This window comes from Lipotes vexillifer, unplaced genomic scaffold (assembly GCF_000442215.2).
Source record: "Lipotes vexillifer unplaced genomic scaffold, Lipotes_vexillifer_v1.1 scaffold1088, whole genome shotgun sequence".
In the NCBI taxonomy this organism is placed as follows: domain Eukaryota; kingdom Metazoa; phylum Chordata; class Mammalia; order Artiodactyla; family Lipotidae; genus Lipotes; species Lipotes vexillifer.
Genome location: NW_006779738.1, coordinates 165077 through 188457, shown reverse-complemented (window position 1 = coordinate 188457; position 23381 = coordinate 165077). Strand labels below are relative to the sequence as shown.

The following is a 23381-nucleotide window of genomic DNA, read 5'->3' as shown; positions in this document are numbered from 1 at the left end:
CGTGCTGAGATGAGGACCTCCAGGAGGCCTCACTCTGATTGATATTCCCTGGAGTCTGAGGTTCTCTGTTAGTCCAGCAGTTTGGACTCGGAGTTCCCACCACAGGAGCTCGGGCCTGACATCCGGCCTGGGAACCAAGATCCTGCAAGCTTTGTGGTGCGGTAAAAAAAAAAAAAACAGAAAAGGTAGAAAGAAAGAAAAAAAGGAGCAGTAAAATATCGAAGAATAAAAAACAAAATAAAATTAGGAAGATAAAATCTATATTAGGAAAAATAAAACTATAATTGAAACAACTGCAGCCAGGTAAAATATAAAACCACAACAGAAAAAAAACAGGTCGGGGGGGTGGCAACACACTAAAACGAGAGATCACTAACAAAGTATAAAGAATAAAATAAAATTAGAAAAATAAAAGATTTATTGGGAAAAATAAAAATATAAAAGAATCAACAACAGTGGATCAACCAGGTAAAGCAGAACCCCAATCTGAAAGAGGAAAAAAACAAAAAAGCCTTGGCTATAGGGATGGGGTTTAGGCAGTGGGCGGAACTTAGGCAGGGGTGGGGTTTTGGGTGGGCTGGGGCCTCTGCTTAGGACCTGCACGGAAGTGGAGAGGCAGCATGTGGAAAGGAGGGTCTCTGAAGTGTGCAGTTTCAGACTTTGGAGGTAGGGCCCTGAGTGAGGATGTGTGGGTGGAGTTTAGGGCCAGCACGTTGGAAGGGGTCTCCGAGTGCAGAGGTGGGGCCCTGGGTGGCAGTGTAGGGGCGGGGCTTGGGCTCTGAGCAGCAGGAGGGAAGCTCCACGGGCAGAGGATTAGGTCCCAGCAGCCTCCCCAGTGCCTAAGTGGACAGGGAAAGCACTGGCCGTGTTCCCCTCCGTTCCTTCGTGCCCCTCCCCCACCGTCTCCCCCAGGGTCCCTGGTGCCTAAGTGGACAGGGAAAGTGCTGGCCCCGTTCCCCTCCGTTCCTTCGTGCCCCTCCCCCACCGTCTCCCCCAGGGCCTCCCCCGTAGCCAATGGACCCCTAACCGTGTGTGGGGCCTGCTGGGTGCAGGAACTCCTTCTCTCCCCCGTAGCCACCCTTCAGGGGTGCCAGCCCCGGAGGTCTGGCCTTTACTTTTGCTCCCCCTTCCCCACCTCCCACTCCCTCAGGACCCGCGCGGCTGCAGGGGGCCTCGGTGGGCAGAGGATCAGGCCCGGGGGTCTCAGCAGGCTCCCCGGGGCCCAAGTGGGCAGGGGAAACCTGGCCACGCTCCCTTTTGATCCTCTGCCCTCCCAGTGGTCCCCCAATTTCCCCCTTCGGGCCTGGGATCCCGTCCCCTCGGGGGCGCCAGTCGCGTCCCGCCTCCACTTCTCCTCCCCTTCACTCCCCCCACCTCACGCCCCGCGTCCTACCCGGTCGCTGGGGGTTCCTCCCGTCGCCTCAGGTGTCCGCAGTCCCCCACTGGGGCCTGGTAGGTGCCCTAGTTGTGCGGAGACGCGAATTCCGCGTCCTCCTAGTATGCCGTCTTGACTCCGCCCCTCTTATATTCTTTTGCTTGCTCTTTTCCGCTGTTTTTATTAAATACTAAAACAACCTAGTATTCTCTTAGTCATTTCTCAAATCTTTTCTTAGTTTATTGAGAAAATTATACTTCTTAATATAAATATATGATATTTACATAAATATTTTCTTCAGTTTAATGCATCTGATGTTCTCTTTCATTGTTATTTATTCAGTATTAGCTGAATAAATCAGCAGCATTAGCTTTAGATTATACACATATTGTTTATAATGTGTGGGTGTGTGTTTTCTTTAGTTACTTCCTGTGTGGGTCTCTTTCCCCCAATGAGAATATAGTTCAGGTTCAGGGCCACAATTTTGATTACTTTTGTCATCCTTATTGTACAGCTCTGGACACCAGGAAACTCTCTATTTCTTATTTATTGATAGAGGTAAGAATAGAGAAGGAGATCATTTTGGGAGGTGGAGATATTTCATAATGAAAGGAATAGCTGTGATATTGGAGGGTGGTACCAGGCACCAAGCACTAGGAAACCGAGTGAAACAAATTAGAATTGGGCATAGAAACAAACAAAAAGGATTCCATATACCAAAATTGCCTATTCAGGAACTTGGCTCAGGGCTGGACCTGTTTTTCTAGAAACATTCCATCAGTGTTTGTAAAATGAATGATCAGTTGTTTGATTGGCTGATGGATGGATGGAAGGATGGATGGATAACTGAGTTACAGAGTCATAGAATTTTCACTTAGTGAGGTTATTGAAGGAGCATTGTCCACATAACTAGTTAACAAAATTACTATTTGTTCCATGAGCAGATTACATGAAAAAAATTCAGTTTTGTTTTCTAAGTGTGTTTCAATCACTATGGTTTGGTTACAACTAAAAGTAATAAGCAGCTATCTTAGTACTCACTTCTAATCAGTATGCTAGAAAATCATCATCCTTTAATTTCTGGGCCAGCCATTAGGTGTCCTACTGTCAGTATTTTCTTTGAAGCACATCACTCATAAATGAGGCATCTGTACCTCTGCATCCAGCTTGTACTGGTCCAAATTCATACTGTGTAGGGGGGAGACAAGCATAGTTGGAGCAAAGGCTAAAAGGTGAGGTGGTGAAATTAGTATTCTTACCCTATGAAGGCTACCCGTTCAAAGGAGTAAGTGAGTTGTTTGGCACTAAAACAGCAAGCCAATAGGAAAGGTATTGAAATATATAGCATTGGATCTTGGCTTTTAAGTTATTGGAGCTAAAGGAAGGAGAAATGATTCTTGGAACCAAAAAGGCTTGAGACTGTGGACAGTTACAGGACAGAAGCTACAGTTGTCTCTTCTCCAACGTGTTCCCTCTCCTGGAGACTTTGACAGCCAACTTGTGTCCTGACAACTCTGCTTCTGCTTCCAAGAAGATATGGGTGGGGGTGTGGGAGAGGCCTGTCACCTACTACATGTCTTAGTACCTATGGGGTGTGTGTGTGTGTGTGTGTGTGTGTGTGTGTGTGTGTGTGTGTGTGTGTGTGTTTGAGAGAGAGAGAGACATTGAAAAACAATAGGAAAGAGACAGAGAAACAGCAGGAGAGAAGAGAGAAGCCAGGAAGTCAGGAATAAGGAAATGACTTGAAATAGCCATTTAGTCATTTAGACACTGGGACAACTAAGAGAGTCAGTGCCACACCTGCCCACTTTTGTTTCAGCCCCATCCAGGGCTCAGGGCTCTTTTATCATCCCTACATCTATGTGCAGAAGATGAATCTGCTTTAGAAAAACCGGGAGAAAATTTCCTCTTTTGCTCACCCAGGTTGTCTGTTCCTCAGTGCCTTCCCAATCTACTTTAAGAAGCTAGCACAGTTTGGGGGAAATCAGGCAGTTTAAGGAGTATGTCATGAATAGATAAAAGGAATGAGAGTCCAAGCAATATTATCCATGCTCCCCAGTTAGTGAAAAATGTAAAGAACTAGCATTTCTTTTTATTCTTCTTTCCCCACTACCACATATTTTGGGCTGCAGTGATCTGTCACTAAGCCAAGGACAGTGCTGGTATCAAAACAATTTTGACCCTTTAGCATGAATGAGTACACAAGTATGTTTGAGGCACAGTCCTAGGAATTCCTGCGTATTTATTCACCTCTCAGGTTTAGCTCGTTTCTTTACCTCCCTTCCACGTAATATCTATACTCATGTTGTAAATAGGCAAGATCAAGGTAGTCACACTGCCATTAGCTAAGTGGCACAGCAAAGGACATCATTTCCAGTCTGCTCAAAGAACCCACCCTATCTAGTTCTGAAGGGTTTTAGAGTCAGAGTGTACTTTGTGTTCTTAGGATTTTTAAAGTTTAGGCTTTATTCATATTCTTTCTTTCTCTCTCTCTCTCTCTCTCTCTCTCTCTCTCTCTCTCTCTCTCTCTCTCTTTTCCTCTTCCCAACTCTCCCTTTCCCCTCACCCTTCCCAAAGTAACCTATTAGTATCTGACCGCCCCCCCCAGATCATTGTGGATTACAAATTAAGTTGCCAGTTTCTCTAGGAATAAAGAACTACATGCAATAAATAGGTTATGATCGCAGCATGATTAAATGTTTGCTTCATAAATTTTTTCATAAAATATGCTTTTAAATTCTATCTGTGATTATGATAGAAGTCAAATTTGTTCTCAGTGGGCTTAGTAGTTGATTCTATATCCTTGCTGTCCACAAAATGTTTCTTAGTATCACATGAGAATTGTATTCTACTGACAAGTGTATTATATTACATTAATAATTGTATCATACTGTAAAATTACTGATGGCTTCTTAATATGCTTCGTGTTAATGTGGTAGTTCCTGACTCTCCCTTTGCATTTGTGGTGTATAGTGTCACCTAATGGTCAGAAGGTTCAGTGCGTGATTGCATTTCTGTAGATGGCGCTCCCAGTCAAAGCAAGCTCTAGGAGAGCATGGCATTTTCTGCTTTGTCTTTTTGTCTGCTTATTTCCTGTGTGGGGCCGATTCAACATTTATGATTGTTTGGGGAGCTCCTGGCTTAACCCCACTGGACAGGGATTTAATAGTCTCTATGTTGTCATCATAATTCAAACAAAATAGTTGTTTTTTTCTGGTGTTCCCTTAGCAGTTGTATTTCAAGGAATTTCAGCATCCCGCATAAAATATATTCCTATATGTGTTTTGTAAACTTTAAATTTGGGACATACTATGCTATGCATGTTGCTGCTGCTTTAATAGCATTCCCTGTATCAAATCTTAATATCTGGAATTACCAGTGCATTTTTTGAAATTTTTATAATTTTTACAAAAATTTTTATAAAATTTATAATTTTATAAATTGTTTTCTTTTTATCAGTTTTTTTAAGTTTAAATGCTTCCCAGAATTTTCAAATCTCAAAGAATGCTTTTAGTATTTCTTACCAGAAGAGGTATAGTAGAAACCTAGGTTCTTGCCAAAATTCTTAATCAAGTATGTATGTTAACCTTTACTAGATATTTAAGAGCAATCAACTTGTACCTGCAGTCTAAGTATGGGTTTTGTATATTTAGAAAGATGTGACCATAAAGTACTCTCTGATCTGGGAGGCATAGTAAAAATTCCATATTTAAGACATATTTTTCTCTTCTCTCTGTGTGGTGGCAAATGAAGCATATTGCTTGAAACATGCCTTGTAATTTTACTGGATCCAGCTGTGCATGTTTTGGTGCATTAATACCAAAACATTTGGAGTTCAGTGCATTTGGAGTTCTGCATTTGGAGTTCAGTGGAGACGAGAACACAGCTTCGTTTCCTTCCTTGTGTGATTGCAGATGTCATTGGCATTTGAAATTACAAATGCCTGTATGTTCATGTTTTAATTGCCTCTTAGAAGGCATAAGCACAGTCTTTTTTGAACAGGTTTCCTAAGTTAATTGGAGCATTAAAGGCACGAGAGAGGGAAGAGTCTTATATGAGTCCTATATATCCTGTGTATAAGTGGAGGACACCAGAAGTTCTGTAGTGCAGTCCTATTATACATGCAGCCATATCTCATTTCACATTATTTTCTAATTACTATGCTGTGTTCCTGTCTTGACATCCTCTTAGGAGGTGGAAACCATCCGCTGCTGGTACCCTATGATACACTGACGGCCAAAGAGAAAGCCAAGGATAGGGAAAAAGCACAGGACATCCTCAAGTTCCTGCAGATCAATGGCTATGCTGTATCCAGGTAAAAGCACACCTACTCCAGTTACACATTCTCGTTATAAGACTGAATATTTAAATATCCCTATCAGATTTAAGGCTGAAAATGAACTCAGTGATCTCTTTAAATCTTAGAGCTACTGTTCAGTATGTTCAAAATATACATGTCAGAAACATTAATGCCCTTAGCTGTTGTGCCACATAATTGAGTTCCTTACACTTCTTATGTTAGGTCCCCATCCATCATTTAGGCAAAATCCCTAGGCAAAAATGACACTCTATTTTTCTAAATGCAACATTTTATTACATAGTAATAGTTATTTAGTACAGTTTTATATCAGGTGCAAAGTATTTTTTATAAATTAAATCTTTTTTGTTTTTAGCTACAACAATATTAGCTAACCTTGCAAATTTATCTGTATCTGTGTGTGTGTGTATATATACACATCTATATATTGCTATATGTAAAATGTTAAATATACTTCTCTATATATAGGTATTTAACAAAATATATTTCGTTTTTACCTTACCTTCTAACAGTCTTTGTAGATGTTGGTTTCCATTTTTCCTTTTTGCTGTTCTAGAGGATTCAAGGACCTGGAATTGGACACTCCTTCTATAGAGAAACGATTTGCCTATAGTTTCCTTCAGCAACTCATTCGCTATGTGGACGAAGCCCACCAGTATATCCTGGAGTTTGGTAGGTACCATAGTCCTATTACTAACAGCCCAGTTTTTGTTATTCTTAACATTTACAACATCAGGAGATAGAACAGCATAGACTACTGGGATGCTTGTGGTCTGCTCCCGGATGGTATAAACACTTTCTATCCATCATAATACTAATTTGAGTCTAAAAGTGAATAGGCAAACTCATTTTTAAGGATGGGTAAATTTTGAGAACTTTAAAAAATCTAACATGTAATACTTTTCTCCTTAAAATGTTTATTGGCATTGATTTTTCATTTTGAAAGATACATTGGATGGACATCAGATTTGAAGGTACACTTAAATCTTTCCTTATGAAATTAATTTATCTGCTCTTAAAAAAAACTAAACTAAAACTCTAGGGATTCTCCAAATTTCTAGACAATGTAAAGGCCTTGAGTTTAGCCTGTGCAGCGTTACACATTTATATTAGAGTATCTGCAATACAGAATACTTGATTATTCTCTTAGAGTAAAAGGAAAGACCTCTTCCCCATCTGGCTCAGTGCCATTGAAGTACAAAAAGAACTCCTTATTTTAAATCTAAGATTCAGAACAGATCATCAAGACAGCCTCCTCTCACTTCTCTTACTTTGTGTTTGTCCTCAGCATTGTTGAATTAAAATTCAAGTTGTCAATTACTCACCTTTGTGTCAGATCCCCTTCCAGCCACTGGTTGGTATTAGGATATAAAGAAGTGGAGTTTGGTCCTTTTTGAAAGGCAGTGTGCTCTGCTGGTGGTGCATCCTCTTGTTTTCTTTTCCAGTTTTAAGGTTCTCTTTCTGTTTTTGTTTTTGTTTTCTAACCCTCATTCTTTCTGTTTTCAGCCCCTTTCCTTGGGGCCCATAGTCCTAGATCCCTTAGTGATACATCCGCAGCAAACCCCTCCTAACCAAGGGCTCTTTTTGCTGCTGTTTTCTTAGGATTTATATTAGTTTTCAGCACAGCATCAGATTAAAGTTTATAGAAATTCGAGCTCTGGTATTTTCTTGTTCCTGGCCCCTGGATCCCAAATGTGATTAGAGATTTTCTACTTGAGCATCATTCTCTTAAAGAACCTCCCTCTTTTTCCACCTGCCTCTTTAGCTACAGTACAAATGCTATATTTTTCCTCTCTTAACCATCTTTATCATAAAGGCCAGTTATACAAACTAATCTATAATATGCAGTCTCTTTGTAACTCATCCAACAATATATGTTTTTAAATATGATAGTCACCTTGACTAGTAGCCAGATTACTCTGAATGGAATGTGACCAAAGAACAAGCATGAGGCCATGGTGAACTTTTGAAGCTTTTATGCACAAAGTTAAGTGTTGACATTTCTAATCCACATTTAAAAGTATCTGTATGAGTAGCAGCTCTGGGATCCAGCCTTTTTTTTTTTTTGATGGAGAGAGGAGAAGAGGGAATAAAGAGTGATCGTTTGCAAAGGGAATAAGCAAAGGTTTTGCTTATGTATGGGTAGCAGAAACAGAACTTTGAAGGGTAAAATGTGTTTAGGCTTTGCTTTATTCACATTATATTCAAGTTTCTGAATAAACCTCCTAGGACAGTGTTTGTGTGTAAGGAGTGGCGAGAAGCTAACTACAGGGCAGATTCACCCACTTCACACATTTCTTTCTTTCCATAGGATAGAGAAGGTATTATGAACAGAATTCTGGGGAGAAATAAAGTTAGATTAATACAGAGCCCAACAAAATTAGTTTTTTGTTTTTTTTTTACAATTGCTGACGTTACAAACCTGTTCCGTTTTCAGGTGGCTTTGGCAGGGCAAATTATGTACAAGAACTCTGTCAAGAGGACAAGCAGACTTGAGATTGTCTACACGATCATTTGTTTTCATTTTCGTTTTTCATTATTACTAAAAACCAAAATTTCTGTAATACCGTCTTCTTTTATCTTACACTTTATTGCCTTTGCAACACATCTTTAATATATTCATTCTTAAGCATAGACTCATGGTGATGGTAAGAATATGCCTGTGCCTTTTTTGAAGTTTTGTATTACATCACAGATCATACTCTCTCCAAATCTTTTCACATTTTCTACAGAGGCATTTTTGTTAAAATATATAATGAAAGGCAAGATATTTCCTATTTAGTTCTTTGAAATATTAGCAGATTTAGATAGGTACAAATTTCTGTCTCAATAACGTTTATATGAGAAGGTCCCTTAGGTGGATCCAGCCATTCTGCATAATATGCTTGAGAGAGATTTAGTGCAAAAGTGATTTAAAAGAAATTGAAATTCGCAAGCATTGAAAAGCCATTATTTTCTTTTACTTATTCATGGGAAGAGCACTGTCTGATTTTACAAAGTATTACCTAAGTTCTCTAAAAATTATCCTGAATTTATGCTTAAGATTTAATAAAGCGTATTTCAAATGGTTTTTATTTCTATGTGCAAAAGAACTTTTTCAAGCATAAGTCAGTTTGATTCTTATAAAATATGGCAGCTCTGCTTACAGATTTAACTGAAACCTTATATCCAGTTCTGAAATTCTTAGCTCTCCAATCTGTTCTGCATAGCATCGTGGTTATTATAGTTTATTGCTACCTCTTCTATATGTATGAAACCTCCTTTATATGCATGAGGGAGGTAGGAAAGGCTACCTTCTAAGCTAAGCGCATTCAGTCAATCAGTTCGTAACCTTGAACTCATTTTCTACACCATGGGGAAAATTCAGGGCTTTTTGCTTTGCTTATGGAAATTATCTTTTGCCACCGGTGAACTTTTCTATTCTTTAGCAGAATGTTAATTTTCCAACCTAGTATTACAGCTGTGGTCCTCCCCGTCATCACAGGCACTGGCTTCCTGAAATTTTTCCATTGGTATATTAATATTAAAGGCTGTAACTTGCAGTCACACCAAGAAGTCACTATCTTTATTTAGAGGTCCGTGTTAAAAACCTAACAAATTATATTTACTTATTTTCCACTCACTTTTCTCACCCCAGGGAGCTTCTTTCTTACTGAAAGAGAATGTGGGATTTTCCTGCTAAAAATGTGGGATTTTTACTTTATTCCACTTTCCTCCCTACCTGTCAGTCAGATCTCAAAGCTACACCAGTATGTTTGTGCTTGTAACCACGTGTATGGGCTGTCTCAAGAGCTTTTTTATTTTGATTTGGGTATGTTTTTAATCTCTTTTTAAATTACACAACTGAAGTTAGCCTTTATATTTTTGTATTCAGTTTAGTGGGGTAACACATTTAGCAATGTGTTCTAAACTTAGCATTTGGGGTGAATATCTTGCAGTGTTTGAAGTGCAACGTGTACCTAAAAACTTTTCATGTCTACAGATGGTGGCAGCAGAAGCAAAGGAGAACATTTCCCTTATGAACAAGAAATCAAGTTCTTTGCTAAAGTACAGTATACAGTCCGTCCTGTATTTTCTTCAATATGTTTGTTTACCAAATATACTCTTTAGATCGTTGCCTCTTTATGGAATGCACTTGTCTACAAATGTGAATTCTACTCTAACTAGATATTCTGTGGCATGAAAATAACTGCATGAATCACGTGGGCCAAATGTGCTCCCAGCACCTTTGGTCATGCTTTAACTCGCTCTGCTCTCCGTACCGTATTTCTCAAATGACTTTATCCTCTGTGAAGTCTGACTCAAAGTTCTCTTTTTTGGCTTTATCATATGACATAAAGGAGAAACATCTATTTCCTAACATTTGAATATTCTGATTTAAAATTTTTAGATGAATATTTCTTTGTTAAAGAGGAAAAGCATGAGTTAACTTATCAGTGGGTATGTTATAAGAACCTATACTATAGAGTCCTTGTGGGACCTGAATCCTACTCAGAAGAGGAAAACTGAGGCTCAAAGAGGATCAATTGTTCATATTTAGAATATATCCCATGCTTTTTATTTATTCCGTTTAATACGAATTTATCAAGAATTTGCTGTGTGCACACTCCAGCCAATACGGGAAGGAGATGAAGAGTTACAGAGTGTCCACATTAGGTCCATTCACGTAGTCAGTGTTCACTCTGAGCCTAGTCTGTGCCATGCATGGAATTATGTCCTGGAGATTCACTATCACAAACACAGAATGCCCTTGGGAAGCTTTCCTATTTACAATATGTTTTAGTTAACCTGAAGACCTAATGATTTCCATCCATTTCCTCTCAAAGTACTTGCATTTGGTGGTTATAGGTCATTTACAAAATGACATGTTATTTTGACTGATTAATATTTGGTTTCTATTATATGTTTTCAGAATTGTACCCTTTAAGGGAGATTTCTCTTGTCTTTTCTTTCCACTCAGTATTGCACCCCAAATCTGTATCAGTCCTCTGAAGTCTGTCTTGGGCTGCACATTGCTGGTTATCTGTTCTGCTAGGGTGTAATCGCCCTTGAGAACCAGTGATCAGAAGTGCTGTATTCATGGCCTCTAATCACACGTTTAAAATACATTCTTGTATTTCATTGCCTGTGCACTCAGCGCCCCTAGTGATTTTGTTTGCAGATGCATGCCTAATGTGGCTTAATTTCTACTAAGTCTGTGATTCATTCATTCACATATTTATTGAGTACTTATTATATGTCAATCACTAAGTTCAGGCAGTGTCACCACTTCCTAGGAAGATCACTAAAAGCTTTTGTATTCCTATTATTAAAAAATATACCTACCTTGTAGGGGAAAAAATGTATTTAGACAGACTTGAGTCTAAATACTGGTAGTGCCAGTTATTATTACTTTTTTCATTTCTTTATTCAACAAATATTTATCTAGCGCTTGCTACAGGCTTGCAACAAGGTCCTAAGCGCTGGTGAGTCAGTGGTAAATGAAACAGAACAAGCAGTAGTCATAGGGGACAGGAGAGGGCTTTAATGGGGAACAAACCCAGAAATGTTTCTTTATCTTGTGTGCCTTATAGACTCTTAGGGACAGAGACTAACCCAAAAAATCATACATATAAAATATAAAATTGCAAATGATGTTCAAAGACCAGAGGATACAGGGAGTTTATCTAGTTGACAGGCCAGCAAAGGCTTATCTGATGAAGTGCCACTGCACTGAGGCCTGCAGGAGGAGTGAAGTGAGTAGGTTATGGGGTGTGGGGAGAGCATCTCAGACAGAGTGAATGGCAGGTACAAAGCCTGTGGACGGAGGAGAGGGAGGAATTGGCCAACAGCCATCAACAGCCATCAGAGGGCAGAATTGGGAGGTGGGCTTTGACAGAGGCCAGGTAAGAGCTTTGTGCAGGTAGGTAAGTGGCAATGTGACTTTGAGTAAATCATTCACTTTCTACATCTCAATTTAATACCTAGAAATCAGGGATGATGGCACCTACCATACAGAGTGGTTACTGGGATACAAGAAATGACAGCATATCAGTTACAATCCTCAGACATAGTAGAGACTCAGTAGAAGGTCATCACTGATTATTTTTGAACCTTTCAGGCATGGAACTGCATGATGTGAAAATATTAAGACTGTTTCATTTTGAGAAAATATTGAGACTAATTTCAAACCATTGAAAATCTGATGTGTTTTTTTTTATAATTACACACATGCACACACACACACACACACACACACACAGAGGAACTGGAGACAGCAGAGTGAGACTTATGAGAGGCATACTTTGAAATGGTGCTGACTGGCATGGCTGTGGATATTGGGGACTTATTGCATGTGGACAGAACTCTGGCTGCTCTAAAAGCTCAGCACTCATTCATCCCCCGGAAGAGTCCACCGTGTAGATCTGTTTTCTTTTCCTTTCTTTCAGGTTGTTCTTCCTTTAATTGATCAGTATTTCAAAAACCATCGTTTATACTTCTTATCTGCAGCAAGCAGACCTCTCTGTTCTGGAGGACATGCATCAAACAAAGAGAAAGAAATGGTGACTAGGTAAACAGCTATAAAAAATAAAGACTATTGTTTAAGTGTGTTTCCTTTTGAGAACGAGCATCTCAGCTTCTTGAAGTAGGATCACGCGAAGAGTTCCCACCCATGTTCCCCGGCCCCTGGCCCCTTGGGATCAAACACTATGAGAAGGATGGTTTTGGCAAGTTAACACATGTGTTCTAGGTGTTGAGTTTTCTTATATTTTACTGCTAAATGTAATGCTGAGTAGAAGGAACAAAATACCCAATACAGAATCCACAAGTAGAGGCTGGAGATGCATCAGTGTATTAGTATTTTTTGTTCAACGATACTTTTTAACATTGGATTCCTAAACATTTATTCAAATCTAATGTTTTTTCCAGCCTGTATTTTTCAGCAGAATCTCATTTTCAGAAATTATAACTTTAAATTTTAAAAAATTATGAGCAATCTTGGGATAAAATGAAGTAAACATATATACTTTTTAAAGTTTTCTGCTCACACCAGTCAAGCCAGCATCCTAGCAGTACTTTCTTATTTCTCTTTAAACCCAAGTATTCCTTGGAGATTTGTTTGTGATTCTGCTGAGGATTTCAAGTTTGAGTCCTCAAAATTCTGCCAGAACTTAGTATGCATGAGAATCAATTACTGAGAAAGCCTTCTTCTGTATTACATTGCACAGGAGTCCAAACCAAGCTTTTAGATTGTATTTGAAAAAAATTTCTATAAAAATGAGTACCCTGTATAAAGTAGAATACAGGCTTTCCTTGGTCTTGACATTTTTTAGTTATCTGTTGCTGTTTAGCAGTATTATCACAAGTTTAACATCTTAAAAGAATACGCATTTATCATTTCACAGTATCTATGGATCTGTCATCAGTGGCTTGCCTGGGAAACAATCCTCTTTTTTATTTTCTTAAGACTTTTTTTTAGAGCAATTTTAGATTCATAGCATAGACTTGACTTTAATGATATGTTGAATGGCAGTGCAGTATCAGCCTCTTGGACAGGGTGAGTTGACATTGAATATAGACTGTCCCCAGAGGGTTAAGAGGAAGTAAGATTCCTGCGGCACATAGCACTGGGGGTGGGATCTTAAGCTCATCACTTTACTCAAATTTATTGTCTAGTTGGTTGTCTCCCAACAGATAGATAGTCAATCATGTGATGTAAGATTGCAGCAGCATTAAAAATGTTTCCAGACTTCTTCAAATAGTAAGCTTCCTGTGAAGTTGATAAAATGGATGATAGTTAAAATAACAGAGAATCCATTCCAGTGACTTACTTTGTTTCCACCAACTGTGTTACCAGAAGGAAAGGGAAGGAAGAGCTACTTTCCAAGATGCAGATAACCCCCTCCCCTTCCCCACTATGGCATGGCCTTCTTTCCGCCTTCCCTAGGAGAGAGAGAGAGACCCATCTCTCCTCATTTCACACGCACACTCATCCACACCACTGGCCCCGTGTTCCCCTGTGGATGGTGAGTGCGCACAGTAGCTGGAAAATGCCACAACACCAAGTTATCATTAAACACTGTGGAACCAAGGCTACTGCAAAGTCTCCTAGTCTTTCCTGGCCAGTTAACCTTTTGTAACAGAAACTTTGTTCCTAGAGGGTGTTGTTAATTTAATCACATTCATTAACATAAATCAAAATACAGTTGGAGAATATAGGGAAAAAATGAAAAAAAATTATGCAAGTTCTGCTCTTTCCCCTCCCCCCTTTTTTCCTTCCCCTTTTATTGTGTCTTGTTTTCGCCATTCATTTTTCAGTTTTACTCTAAGAACTGTTCACTAACTGCAGAAGTAACTAATTGTCCTTTACCAACTGTATCCCTCATAGAAGAAATCAGAAGAACATCACGCTTCTGTGCTAGCCTCCGTTGATGTAGTTTTGGGGCCTTTAATAACACTGCCCCAGTTTTTAATGATTTCATCTTCAATTTTTTTCTTCACTTCTTGGAAAGAGGGTTGGTAAGTTTTACTTCTCCCACTAGCACTTCCGCAAAAGGGAATGTATGCCATTAAAATTTAACGTATGCCATTAAAATTCCGACGCACAGGAATGAGAGACACAACAACAGAAGTAACTGATTTCTTCACAGTACTTTAATGCCAAACATAGGTAGAATTTATCCTCAGAGAGAAAAAAATCAGAGTTGAAAAATGAATAAGGTGATGGTAAATAAATTATGGTACATGTTGTCCAGTCGTTAAAATGATGATGGGTACAAATACATGATAACTTAGGAAAATTACCACTTAAAAAATAAAACATTTGTTCAAATAGTATTGATTTGGATTTTTTAAAAGAACCTAAATTTTTATGTATAGAAAAGTACTGGTAGGGGATAAATTTAATGTTAATGGTTGTTTTCTTTAGGTAGTGCATTGTAGATTTTATATTACTATTTTTATGTGGTTTCCAAGTTTTTTTAATGAAAAAATCTTACTTTAATAATCATAAAGACATGTTTTAAAACAACCAACATCACTATCACATTAACAAAAACAAATAATTTGTTTGGCATGTTGAAATGGAATCACAAATTTGTAAATCTCTGATTTCTTACTACTTTAGTTAAATATTCCTTCAATGAGTAAAATACGTAAAAAAATACAATAAAACAGGTTTAAAAAAAAAGTGGCCCTGCTACTGTGAATAAACAAGCATACCTGTATACACATGATGAGCATTGCCATGATCGTTTTCATTTGTATTTAACAGTTGGGTGTGGCAGTAGTTATGTGGGTCTAAATTAATTTCTCCACAGTTAAAACCAGGTTGTTCCCATTAGTTGTTTAGATACCTCCTGGTACTAGAAATTAGGTATCGAGCATTTCCTGTCTACAGTCAATATTCTCCTGTCCACAGAGATAAGTTAGATGGGGCATCTGCACTCCAGGAGTATACATGACAGTGGCTAAGTATATGGGAATAAATATTGTTCCAGTAGCAGAAAGCTGAGCGGTGCTGTAGGATTCAGAGTAAAGTAAGAACCCCTTAGAGGGGTATGGATAGGCTGGAGATTTATGGAAGTCATGACATTCAAAGTTGATATTAAAAAATATGTAGGTCAGAGATTAAGAAAAAGGTATATTTTTGAGATAACAACGTACAGCGTAGAAGCTGGTCATTTAGGAGAAACATAGGTTATGTAGATTCATGATGGAACACTGTAATTGAGAGTAACTGTCAAAATATCTTTATTCTTTTTACTTAATTCATTAGCACTAAGAAGCCATTGATGCTTTTTAAATAGAAGAATGAGGACAGTCTGGGAGCATAAGTAGGATTGATAAGAGTAGCATGGCTGGGAAGCCATGGCAGGCAGGCATTAGGAGCTATGGCAGGGATGCAAACTGTTGTAACAGAAGTGCTACTTCCAGTAGGTGGTGCTACCCGTGGGTTTGTTCAGCAAGTATTCTGAATGCCCCTTGGGTACAAGGTGCTGTCCTAGGTCTGAGGGTAAACACACAGATACAACAGCACAGTTCCCAACTTTAATGGACTTAAAAGTATAGCTGAGGAGACACATACATATAGAGCTAACCATGAACTACGTTGTGATGAGTGTAAATGAGCCACCTATAAAGTGCTGGGAGTGCACAGGAGATGTAAATGCAGAGAGGGCTGCGTCTGAGAAACACGGAAGAGGGAAGATAAGCATGCCTCGGTAACGGTAACGAGTCCTATCTCAAGTAGAAAGGAGGAGGCCAGCCTGGGGCTGAAGTTTCAGTGCTGAGTGGCTGGAACAAGATTGGTCTCACTAGCGAAAACAAGAAACTTCAGAACTAGTTTTGAGAAGAGTTTAAATTTGGTTAAAGAGGTACGTATGGAAGGATAAAGTACTAACAGGTCATCCAGCTGGAGATATCCAGCAGGAAGTGGGACGCAGGGGTCTGGTGTTGGAGAGATCAGGGCAAGAAATGACATATTTGGGGATAATCTATACCCATCTCCTGCTCGAAGCTCTGAAAGCAGATGAAACTAAGGGAGAATCGGAGAGAAGCTGAAAGGTCTGAACCAAAACTTGGAGAATTATTACATTTCCAGGGTTTTCAGAAGTGGATCTTTGAGGAGTAGAGAGAACAGTTAATTAGAGAGGAAGTGGGAAGTAATACTGTAAAACAGAAACCAGAGTTTCACAGATCTAAGTAGTTAATGATGCCAAGTACTGTGGGGAGCTGGCTCTCCAGGATGGAGACGGAAAAGGAGGTTATTAGATTTGCTACTTAGAGGGTATTGAGAACTTCAAAAGAGTGTTTTTCAGGAGAGCGATGAGGTGGAAAGCAAACTCACAAGGCAATGAGTCAGGGAGGAAACTGCAGAATGAATTCTTAAGAATGTTAATAATGAAGGGATTTAGAGAAAGGGGGTAACGGGATTATGGAAGTTGTCTTTAGAAAAACTACAGGCCAAAGTTTATAATAATCAAACCTTAGAGTCTGCACAGAAGTTACACCCTGAAAGAGGGTGGCACTGGAAGGGAGAGAGATACGATTTGTCTTTTCTTAGGACCTAGCTTTCTATATATCTGTATGTCTCTCTGGTGGCACATCTGTTACTAATTAGGAACACCTAGAGTTAGGAAGCAGCTGATATCATAAGAAGTCATTTTTTTCGGAGAGATTCTCCAACATAGATGTGCTCACGAAACAGAGCAATTCTGTTTCCTATCACCGCAAAACACCCCGGGTCTAGATTAAAACATAATTCTAGTATTATAAATTCATAATTCAAATTCATAGGTTAAAAACGTAATCCTAGTATTATAAATTCAACATCATCGCAGAATGTTTCACTCTGGATACTAGAGAGTGTCAGCGAGTAAGAGGTAAAATATGTCCCTTAAAATAGACTAGATTCCAAGAATCCAAAATGTGTACAATTCTAAGATGTAATCACTCTTTACATGGAGACAGATTCCTGTTAACACACAGAAAGCTCAGTGAATGAGGGCACCTGGAGAAAGTTGCTTTTGTTTTATTGTCTTTGTTCATTTCAATTATAGCCTAAAGATAAATAATGCTGCTCCTGGGGGCTAATGTCTAATCTTACGTCTAACATCTACTTGAATAGATCATTGTTTGAAAAATAGTTAGCACTGATAAGAGATTTCCCAAGACCTCGAAGTCACTTAAGCACTTGCAGATGAATGTTTTCTTGGAAAAGCTACCCCATGCCCTATATAATTAATTTTCACCAATACGTTATTTCACATTGTTACTGAAGTGAGAGATGATGGCCAAAACCTACTGTAATAAAAGTGGTCCACAAAAGTGGTCCACTGTAATAAAAGTGATCCTGACTCCTTTCTCCCATTCTGCCATGAGCAGTTGCCATCATTGATTCCATGGCATAGAGCCTGTCTCCCCAGTCCTGACGAGTGTACATCTGCACACTGCTGGTGATGGGAAAGCTTTGCAAGAGAGGATGGGGCAGTGAGGACATAGCTGTCATCATGATTGGGAAAATCAAGCTGAGTGTGGGGGGTGCTGTACAAATGGATTTTCAAGGTTAGAGCTTTGGTAAGTTCTGGCTGTGGACCACCAGTGCTCTCTGAGGGTTCAGAAGAGTGTTGAATAGAAGTGAAAAGAGTGTCAGTTGTAATATGGGAGGTTAAGTGTCCTGGTAGATATTTGCAGATGGCCCCTGGCTGGGAGGGGACTTCTTTGAGCTTGGGTTGTGAGTGGTGAAGGAACACGTGGTGTTAGAAAAGGCTTCTTGGAGTAAACATGTCTGAGCTGAATCCTGAGGGAGTTTAGAAGGGAGTGTAGCATGAAACTGAGTGTTCCTAAAAATAGGGCCCAGCAAGAAAGCCACCAGACTGCCTGGTGACAGACGTGACAGGACAAGAATGGGTATTGTCCATGCTCTGGGTTGTGATCCAAGCATCAGTGCATACCAGTGCCATCATGTTGAGTGCTGGGCCCCCTTATTTGGAATCTCCTATAGGGTGACCACCAGGAAGGGCATGAAGACCCAGGAACTTAGTCCAGAGGAAATAAATGTTCAACTCATGAAATAGCATTAGAAAGAAGCCCTTTAAGTTATCACATCTGTAACGTTTTTTCTCTGAGGGATTATCAGTTGTTTAAATTCTCTCTCTAGTTCATTGTGTTCACATTCACTGGATGCTTTGGTATATGTGTAAGGGGTGTGGTCAAGGTCCGGGGAAGGAAAGGCCAAATGATAAAACATACTAAAAGTAAACATTTTATGCCCAAAGCACCATACCTCCATTGTGAAATAATATCCATAACAACAAATTTCTAGAACTTCAGTAGTACTTTGGGGCAGATAAAATTAACGTTTTCTCCTTGTGGTTTTCTAGTAGTTATATTCTTACGGGGTTCATATAGATTGCTTTTATATTAATTAGCTTTGCTTTCAATTTTTTTTTTGGTTCCTTATAATATGTGCTTTTTTAACCATGTTTGTTAAAGATATGCACTCAAAGACTCTTTCTTTAATATCTTTACTCCACATTCTGCTCAGAGAATTGATTCTTTCTGCGTGACATCATGTTGCTTTTTTCCGGCTCATATATCAGCTGTTTATTTTTCTTTTTTTCTTCTTCTTTTTTTTTTTGTTTTATTTTAATTTAATTTCTCTCTGTCTTTTCTACCTTCCCTTCCCCTTTTCCCTTTTCTCTTTTGTTTTTCTTTTGTCTTCAGCCTATTCTGCAAACTTGGAGTTCTTGTCAGGCATAGGATTTCACTATTTGGTAAGGAGACCCTTGAACAAATACCAGCACGACCATCACTTGGTTTTCTTTGCCATTTTTGCACTGTGTTGTGTGCTGCTATGTTGCATGAATGCATGTTTGCATGGCTGCATGCATGGTCGTCATAGGCCAAGGTAAGGTCCTCAAGGTTGTTTATAAGTAGCGTTACGTATGGTGAAATTGAAGACTGTAACTTTATATACTAGTCCAAAGCACACTTGAAAATCAAAAGGTTATATTACTAAAGGCCAAATGAATGAAAATGGCAGCTTCTGCCATATTTTATTTCAGAGGGGTGAAGCAAAACTGGGCCTCTGAATTTGTGTTTGCTTATCTCTTATAGATAAAGTAATGGGCTGTTATACACCAACAATTTTTAACTGCACTCTTTTAATGCTCTTGACTACAGATTTGCATGTCGACTGTATTCCAGACATTGGAGCTTCATAGTAGAGACAGGGAGGCCTGGATTTGGCAAAAGCGACTTTTCTAGCACCCCTCACCCCATAGTAGTCAGTTTTTGTTCATTTCTGAGAATTCACGTAGCTGAAATTCATGTTCCCAAGCACTTGCTTTCAAAGAGCCTTGCAGGGCGGTCACTTACTTTCCACAGACTCTCCTTGCCGTGTGGCTTTAAGACTTTATAGCAGTCGGCAGAATTTATGTTTTACGCTTTCCTGCATCTGGCTTCATAACTGCCAAGGCAAATTTTAGCTCAGTTCTCTATAGGTTTTGAGACAGCGTTGGGGTGACTTCAATAAGAAAACATTGAGTGTACTGATAGAGATGTTATAAGTCCCATTCCATTCACAGGAAAACCTAAGGATTAAGTCATTTCTATAAAAGCCACAGTGGATAAGCTGAGAACTAGGTACATGTACGTGTGTGTATGTGTATATATATGCAAATAACTTTTACATTCTTTACATTTTTTGAGAAATGATAGTTTCTGGATATGACTACTTAATGCTGTATTTGCTTTCTAATATTATTATATCCAGTATTTGGGTGTTTTTAAGATATATTTCTCATAAATTGCCTGAGTTTTTGCATTATTGTTTCAGTTATCCAAAATTAACGGGGAAATTGTCTTCAGAAAGCTCTCCTAAGTTGACTGGCTTTTGTTTGACTTCTCTTCATCATAGAAAAATTTCTATGAAAATTGTTCAGACAGAGCTTTTGTATACTCCCTAACCTTCTCATGATAGGGGAAGGATCTGATGGGGACCCCATAATAATACTTTCTGTTGTGCTCTCTCTAGCTTCTTACATATTTTAACTTCTTGGTTTCCCATGTTATGTTTTGCTATAATTTTATTTTTAAATTTTTTGAGGCATTCCATATATATGGCAGAGTACACAAATCTTGAGAACAGCTTGCTGACATAGCTTCCTGAAATTTTACATGTATCTGCCCATTTTCTCAGGTCGAGACAGAACATTTTCAGCATCCCAGAAGCCTGCCTTGTGCCATTTTGCGATTTATAACCCTCTGCAAAGGAACTATATGTAAACTAATCTACTGGTCTACTAATGTAGACTTCCATTACCATGTATTACTTTTACCTGTTGTTTAATCTCTCTTTTCCCTTTGAATATATTAAGGGTTCAGTAGTTGAAGATAAATGCATAATATAACTTGTCATATACCAGTCGGAGGAGAGGAACTGGATTTTAACATTCATTCCGTCTCTCTGTGATTCTTGTATTTCGTTTAGGGATCATTGCATGTTAAATCCCTTTGCCTTTAAATACTGTTATTTTTATTTTTAACAGGAATTTATTGGAGAGCTACTATGTATCTTTATCTCAAAAGCATATTTTAATGCAGTCTTTATATTATTCTAGTGTCTTATTATTGTTTCAAATTTGCTTAGGCATTTGCCTGTAAAACAATACAGACTTCAAGAAGCTTTTATTAATCAAACATACTCTAATACAGACTTGTCAAAGTTTTAGCATGTTAAGTCTTAGACACGTAAACTTTACATGTTACAGTTGCAGTGTGGTTTTAGATGTTAACGTGATGTCCTGGAGAGAATAATGGGCTTTGGATCAGAAAACCTGTATGTAAGTCCTCTATTTGCAACTAAACCAGCTGAATGATTTGGACAAGGGACTTAACTTCTCTGAACCTTTGGTTTTTGGTTTGTTTGGGTTTTTTTCATTTTTAAACTAGATTAAAATAACTACTAACTTTAGAGATCTATTGCATGTATAAAATCTCATATGACATGATGAATGTTGAAATGCTACGTAAACTGTAACAGTACAGCTTTCAAATCTAAGGTATTCTTAGTCTTATTTGTACAGCTTTTATTTAGATAAATCAAATTACATACACACTAAACTAGGGAACTTGGTTATTTAAAATACATGCGCCATGAAGCCTTTATAATCTAGCCATTTCCAGATCGAAGCAGAAGTTGTATAATCCAAGTATTTACTTTTTGATATATCAATTATACCGTTGTGGATTTTCCTGAAGAGAGAGAGACCTAACAGCGTATATACAATGGTCTTTTGTAAATACTTATTAATCTCTTTTTTTTTCTTTCACCCTGTCTTTACATTATTTTTTTTTTCTGTATTCTGGCAGACATTAACTGATGATCAAAATGTTTTTCCTGTGCTTAGTTCAAAAAATTGTTTCATGACCTAGCCTAAGAATAAAGTAAGACAGAAGCGAAAGTTGAGGTTAACAAAGAAATACTTGGGCTTTGTGTCAAGGAGCAAAAATACAGAAAGAGGTACATTAACCAGAAACGTGTCAGCAAGGTGGGATTGGAGACAAAAGGGAAGCATTAAAATAAACCAGATGGGCTTCCCTGGTGGCGCAGTGGTTGAGAGTCAGCCCACCGATGCAGGGGACACGGGTTCGTGCCCCGGTCCGGGAAGATCCCACATGCCGCGGAGCGGCTGGGCCCCGTGAGCCATGGCCGCTGAGCCTGCGCGTCCGGAGCCTGTGCTCCGCAACGGGAGAGGCCACAACAGTGAGAGGCCCGCGTACCGCAAAAAACACACAAAAAAACAGAAGTCAAAACTCTTGTCCTGGTGGTGGTCATTGTGGGGAGCTGAGTATGATCAGTAATGGAATATTTATTCCAAATGGAATATTTATTCCAATATTTATTGGAATATTTATTCCAATATTTATTCCAAGTAATGGAATATTTATTCCAATATTTATTCCAATCTGGCGTCTGCCAGATTGTAGCTGTTCAGAAATTTTTCTGATATGTAAAGTGAGGATTCCCCAAACTTGAACTTCTATATTTATGTATATCTTTTATCTACTTTAAAATATTTTCTATACGTTGAAGCACACTAGGAATTAAAGAGATGGGCTTCCCTGGTGGCGCAGTGGTTAAGAATTTGCCTGCCAATGCAGGGGACACGGGTTCGATCCCTGGTCCGGGAAGATCCCACATGCCGCGGAGCGGCTGGGCCCGTGAGCCATGGCTGCTGGGCCTGTGCGTCCAGAACCTGTGCTCCACAACGGGAGAGGCCACAACAGTGAGAGGCCCGAGTACCGCAGGAAAAAAAAAAAAAAAAAGAGAGAGAGGAGTCATGTTTTTATTCCTCATATATTCTTTTGAAGGTGTGTAAGCCATTTCCTTTTATCTTAGAAAAAGGTAGGGTTTTAAAAAAGGGGAACAAGCCATATTCCCTACAGAACAGTAGTTCTGGGGTATCTGTTAAAATACTTTATAGAAAAAATTAGTAAGGAAAATAGCATCTATTTTATATTAGGCTTCCCTTTTGACTTCTGAAATGCTTGTGATTGCAAGTTGGTGCACGCTTGTATTTTGGAAAATCAGGACCGGGTAAGACGCAGGCAGGTTGACAAGGAATAAGGATCCCATTTGCCGTTTTCAAGGACACATTATTGACTAACGAAATATTGCTTTTAATCCTACCATTTTCGCCCACTTATGCTAAGTGAAAATTCTGTCTCTCTGACTGCCTGATTTTAAAGCATTTAGAGGATACTTAAGTCCTACTATTACAGCCTATTTTTAGACTTTCAGTCATTTGCAGGGGAAAGAGAATCTGCTAACCAGAGCTCCAGCAGGGATAGTGATGGTGGCACAGGTGTGTGTGTATCAAGACTTCTTAACGGCTTTCTTTTTACATGTGAAAATGAATCGAATGCCTTAATGACATTCATTTTGTGCATTCTTTCAGTAACCAGTTTTGTGTCCGCTGTGTGTGAACGTTATCTTAGCCTGTGAGGATAGAAAAGTGCAGGTTTCTTTCCCTCTCTGCTGCTACCACCCCACGCCAATCTACAGGTGTCTCTTACCTGTATGCCTCCATGAACGTACTCACCCTTCTCTTAGAATTCCCTCTTGCCCTTCTAAACTGTGCTCCAAAGCAGTCATATCTCTCCCCCTCCCCAACCAAAAACCAAAACAGAACAACAAAATGG

General features: G+C 39.0%; 1 protein-coding gene across 1 annotated transcript in view; it reads left to right on the top strand.

The window, feature by feature from the left end:
• Nucleotides 1-23381, top strand: part of RYR2 (ryanodine receptor 2) — a 523123-nt gene that overhangs the window by 356527 nt on the left and 143215 nt on the right. The window contains exons 59-63 of the mRNA XM_007452954.1: nucleotides 5567-5690; nucleotides 6250-6365; nucleotides 9676-9740; nucleotides 12122-12243; nucleotides 18900-18949. Coding sequence (XP_007453016.1) covers nucleotides 5567-5690; nucleotides 6250-6365; nucleotides 9676-9740; nucleotides 12122-12243; nucleotides 18900-18949 — 477 coding nt within the window. The remainder of the gene's footprint in view (nucleotides 1-5566; nucleotides 5691-6249; nucleotides 6366-9675; nucleotides 9741-12121; nucleotides 12244-18899; nucleotides 18950-23381) is intronic.